Raw genomic sequence first — 6,000 nt, 5'->3', positions numbered from 1 at the left:
AAAAAAAAAAAAAAAAAAGAAAGAAAGAAATCAATTTAAAATTAGAACACGTGCGGAATTGTTGAGGAGTTTGTTGAGTAGGTTTCAGCACTTTGGACAATGATACCTAAGTTTGTATATGGAATATATGTTGTTAAATAACCTTGGCCTGTGCCATGCAATGGTTTTCTGTTTGGAAATTTCTGGAGGAAAAAGTATTAAGACGTAACCCATTTCCAGTCTGTCCCATTTATGAAAAATAGAGTATCTCTATTCCTGATCGTCTTAAGAGTGGAAGAACAGCCAGATGGCCATTTTTGACAACCACGTAGAAAATACAGTCTGAATGACACACAGACTTCCTCTGAATTGTTCAGGATCCAGATGGGAGTATCTGGAGAATGAGGTAGGATGGGACTCAAAGCTCTGCTTGTATAAAATCTCCTGTGATGGTTCTTTTCTTGTCTCCTATACACTGCAAACTATCAGCTGCATGCAAAAGAACCCGCTGTGGGTTGGGGGACATAATCGAAATGGTGATAATTACTGGATAAATTGTGTAACCTCCACATGTAATACACAAGATTAAGTGTGTCTCTTCAACTGCGTCAAAAGTTTCCTGTTATTTCAGTTTGAAAGCTCAGCCTTTCACTGCAGGTGTAGTTAATAATTGGCTGGCAATTTAATGATCCTAATTAAAATGTATATAGCTTGTACTGTCAATCAGGGAATTTCTATTGATTTCTAACATATATCTAGTTCCACCACTGAGATGGCCTCTCCTCTGGCACATTCTGGGCATGCTGCTACTGAACTATCTTTTACCCAGAGATGCTGATGGGTATCTCCACAACCAAAATAATTCTTTTTTTATTTCAACAGAATAATTTCACTGGACCTGTAAATTCTGTTCTCATTGAGCTCTGACCCTACTATCTTAACTACTTTTATAATATAGTCTGTCTTCACCAACTTTGTTCGAATATATAATGTACAACCTCATCCTAAACTAAGCCATCTTTTCAATGGTTTTAGAAAACAGAATAAGGTCTGTAAAATTTAAAGAAAATTCCCTAGGTAATGACAAATAGTGAAATTGCTACCTCTGTCTCCAGAAATCTCCTCAAGGCTCGTTTCTTTTTGATGCTTTTCCTTCTGACGTAAACTGCAAATGTCAGAGCCATGATGACCAGGATGAAGAGCCCGCCAATGACTCCAGCTGCTATCAGTGGAGTTCTGCCAAGCAGAATAAAAAAGAAAAATAAAGTGTGAAGAGAGAAAGACAGAGGGGAAAAGCAACTGCATGAGGCATTTTCCACACCTCATGAATCTAGTCATTGTGAAGAAAAGCAAATAAAAAGCCACCACAGCTGTAATAATGCCCCTAACATTATAAGCTATAGGTTTGTTTTGCTTTGATTTTAAATAGTAAACCATGCACAAACAATTAATTCTTTGAGAAGAACAACTGTAGCATGCCATTTGGTGAAAACAAATTGGATTACTGAATAAGGAATGAGGAACACACACTAAGACAATGGAGTGAAAACATTTAAAATTCCTTTTATTAATTTTCATAAGTAAATGAGAAGTTCATTTTAATGAACTGCTGAAGAGTATAATTTTACTTCAAACAGAGAACCTTGACAGTGGCACTATTGACCTTTGGGTTGTTTACAAATCTGTTGTAGAGGCTACTTCATTTTCAATATTTAGTACCATGCCTGACCTCTCTCCCTAGATGGCAGTAGCATCTCCAGTCTTCAGACACAGCAATCTGCTTGGATGTTGCCAAAGACCTAGGACATTACCTCTGTTTGAGAACCTCTTCTCTAAAGTGAAAATGTGTATTTTGGAGAGATACAATCCACCACATCTTTGGATCACAAGGGTATCACTAGTGAGTTGTTTATTACCAAAATTGCTTTGAAAATTGACTGTTAGGAGAAAACACTAGGTCGTATGCTGGGATGATGGTGACAAGGATATATTTATTATAATTTGAAGTATGTCTAAATGCCACATGCTGACAAATTTTCTGTAAAATGAATCTTTCATTAAGATATATAAATGATGTCAAGAAGTGATTAGAAAGGTTTTCAGTCTTCAAGTATCCTTTCAGTGTATTTTAGCAAAGACAGAACTTTAAAGTTGATTGGTTCTTACTGTTTTCTAAATTTTTTTTTTCTTGGAAAAATATATTTCTTATTTAAAGCATTATCTGTGAACTTTAGGCTGTACATTTGTTTTATATGGCATAGCAAATAACCCAGTCTGAAACATGATATTGCCTAGCAAACATTTGACTATGAAGCCCCTATAGATGACAAAGAATGATTTCCTTCATGTTCATGCCTTCTACAATAAATCATTTTATATTACATATCTCTACCTTCACAAGAACTTATTCTATATTGGTACATTCCCTAAAAGAAATTCTTATACTTTCAAAATAAACTTTTGCTCAAAGATATACAGAAAATAATGATAGTGGATAATCATAAATTAGTCCTTGAAATTCTAAAGTACTTGTGAGGAAAAGTTATGTAACTACTTCCACAAATGAAATCATATGTTTTGAAGACTATGACTGTTGTACTGTGATATGAAACTGCAGAAAATCTTAAAAAGTCATCCATCCTAAAGGTTTCTTCCTGACATCGAAACCATATTGAAATGTAACTATAATTCAACTATATTTTCTTAAATACGGTCTCTTAACAATATAAAAGTCACTACTGAGAAAATTAAATTGTAGCAGAGACACAAACCTATCATTGCAATGTGTTTTTGTGTGTTTAGTGACATATTTTTTACATGTCAGTTAAATATATATTGTAGGAAATACTATGGAATTTCAAACCAAAGCATATTTTTTTCTACTAACTACTTCACACATTGGTGAATACCCACTCATTATAAAAGACTTCTAATTTGACACTATATATTTTAAAAATGTAAGAATCATGTTTTGTTTGTGGACTGTATTTTAGGGACATTTATGGTTTTGCATAGAACAAAAACGATTCTCTTTTTATTCTCATCTTACTTCAGTAGTGAGGAACTGTGGAACCCTGCTAGTCCAAGTGAAACATTGAAACTCAGTAGGATGATTTTGCTATTTTTCTACATAATATTTACTTTTGATATTTTCACCCAACAGTTACTTTCCTTGATGTGTGTCTCTTCACTGTTTTCTTCTCTCACCAGCTGGCAAGAATGACAGAAAAACAAAAAAATCTGGGAAATGAAGAACTTCTATTTCTACTTTAAAATCCACATGGAAATATGTGGTTGGACATTACGCAGGGGCTGTCTCTTGAGAAAAATATCGAACATTAGAGATAATTCTATTTACACAAGTCTCACCACTGTCGATCTTGATGACTCCCAGTGATTTGAACATGAGCAATATGGGCATTAGTTTAACCAAGAGTTAGGATTTAATAATATTGGTTTTGTTTTTAATACAAGATCTCACTATGGAGCCTAGGAACTGGTTCGGAACTTATGATTCCCCTGCCTTAGCTTCCTGAGTGCTAAGATTACAGCTGTGCACTGCCATCCATGACTAATCTTCACTCTTTATGAGGTCCCTTCAAAACAGGATTGAACTAGCTGAATCACTTATTTAATTGCTATATATTTCTCCCAGATCTATTGCTTTGTAAACCAAGCTAACTCAGAGATTTCTTCCTGTGTGTTTGATGAATCTCTAAGTAGCTCACGTGAGACTATTAAGATCAAAAGGGTCAAACAGGTGGAGAGTAGCAATTATTCTACACTTCCTTATCCATAGCAGTGGTTTTGATTGTTGGCTTGGTTTTCAGTGCCCATTAAAAACTGACTGGCATTCTTAAGTGTGTAAAAGAGTAATGGAGGTGTGAAGTTCAAACTCAGAGTAAAAGGAAACAACCAACTGACAGCTTCAGTTATACTCTGACTTGGAAACCACACAATAAAGTCCATGTTTACCTTACTACTTATGAAACTATGATGAGAATTCTGAACCACAGACAAATTTCATTAATTTACTTAAATGCCCATATTTTCATTTTAATAAATTTATGTAGAAGTACAAAAATAATGAAGAGTACTATTGTTTCAAATGCAATTATCTTATAGAAGACAGTGTGTCCCCAAAATAACTTACTCATATTAAAATATACATTATTGTCTAGTAATTTGTGAAACACAGCATTACTCTTTTTCCTTCTTTTTTATTTATTAGATTTTTTTTTAAAAAAATTTCCAATCCAAGTTCTCACTCCCTCGCCTCCTCTCATTCCCTCCACACACCCTTCCACCCCACCCCATCTGTTTTTCAGAGAGGGTAAGGCACATTGCCTTGTGGAAGGTCCAAGGCCCTTCCTACTATATCTAGGCAGAGCAAGGCATACATTCCAAGAGAATAGTATCCCCAAAAGCCAGTTTATGCAGTAGGGATAAATACTGGTGCCACTGTCAGTGACCCCTCTGTATTCTCCAGACATCCAATGGTCAACTACATTCAGAGGGACTAGTTTGGTCCTATGCTTGTTCCTTCCCAGTCTGGCTGGAGTTGGTGAGCTCCCATTAGCTCAGGTAAACTGTTTCAGTGGGTGAACCCATCATGGTCTTGACCCCCTTGCTCGTATTCTCATTCCTCCCACTCTTCAACTGGACTTTGGGAACTCAGTCCAGTGCCCGATGTGGGTCTCTGCCTCTGCCTCCATCAGTTGCTGGATGAAGGCACTATGGTGATATTTAAGATATTCATCAATCTGACTACAGGGCAAATCAAGATTGCCCCCTCCCCTCCTCTAGTTCCCAGGGTCCTAGGTGAGGTCATCCTTTTGGATTCCTAGGAATATCTCTAGAGCCAGGTTTCTGCTAACCCTATAATGGCCCCCTCAATCAAGATATCTCTCTTCTTGCTCATATCTCTGTTCTTCCTCCATCTCGGCCATCCCAATCTCTCTTGTTCTCCTTTACCCTCCCCTTCTCCCCTCTTCTTCTCCTCCTACCCTCTTATTATATAAGATGTAAAAAGATATATTAAACTCTCTCCACTTGATCATCCATATTTTCCACTTTATCTTTTTCTTTAAAGGCATTAAATCATAAAAATATATAGTTAAGTCAGTATAACTTATGACCAAAACTCAATTATTTATATTTTGTTAAACCCCTTCTATTTGAAATCAATAAATGACTATCCTTCAAAAATGAAAAGTAGTTGTTTTTTGTTTTTTAATTAGCAAAACTACAGAGCCTACCATGAGATATGATTAAAAATAAAATAAGCTTACCACAAAACAAAAACATAAAATTTATAAAATGGGTATATTTTTCTTCATTTTTGAATAAACCATGCTCCGAGTTAGGATAAAACAAATAACCCACAGTCCAAGTAATATTCACAGATTCTGTAGCTTGCAATTGGTGGCAGGGAGTTCCACATTTCAAAGCCTAACTAAATAATTTAGAAGTTAAACTAATTAATTGGAAAGCAAGTCTTCAGGAAGTGTTTTATCAGACTGGCACTTCTTTGCTGTTTATTTATAGGCATTAAAGATTAAAAGAGAAAAGATTGGGCATGGAACATGTTTAAGGAGATAAAACCACAGGATAGCCTGATAAACTCCACAAGGTGTAGTTCTTATGTAGGAACACTTTGTTTCAGACTTTCAAAGTCTCAAATATAACAGCACAGTGTAACTACTGTATAGTGCTGAGATTTTCATTTCTGAGGGAATTTTTCTTATCATAATTGTGGCAGAAAGATGTTTAAATTTGAACTAATCCAAGTTCCAGTTAGGTTATCTCCAACTAGATGTTTTTAATCTTCCTACCGAACAACTTATATTAAGTAGACAAGCATAGGCCATAGCTAATAAAATATGCAGTTGGGAACTACCTGGTCTATTAATACAGGCACAAGATCTGATGAATGTTGTGCATTAAATGTCAGCATATAAAGTCAAATATATTTGAGATAAAATGAATATCCTTTCCCATTGTAATGAACAGCTTCAAGTT

At 35.3% G+C, this 6,000-nt stretch overlaps 1 protein-coding gene across 1 annotated transcript in view; it reads right to left on the bottom strand.

Moving 5' to 3' along the window:
- Positions 1-6,000, bottom strand: part of Erbb4 (erb-b2 receptor tyrosine kinase 4) — a 1,076,399-nt gene that overhangs the window by 235,076 nt on the left and 835,323 nt on the right. The window contains 1 exon segment of the mRNA XM_050154172.1: positions 1,083-1,215. Coding sequence (XP_050010129.1) covers positions 1,083-1,215 — 133 coding nt within the window.

This window comes from Alexandromys fortis, unplaced genomic scaffold (genome assembly GCF_014885135.2).
Source record: "Alexandromys fortis isolate MF-2015 unplaced genomic scaffold, M_Fortis_MF-2015_v1.1 scaffold_40, whole genome shotgun sequence".
NCBI lineage: Eukaryota > Metazoa > Chordata > Mammalia > Rodentia > Cricetidae > Alexandromys > Alexandromys fortis.
The sequence above is the reverse complement of the archived record's forward strand: the minus strand, read 5'-3'. Positions and strand labels throughout refer to the sequence as shown.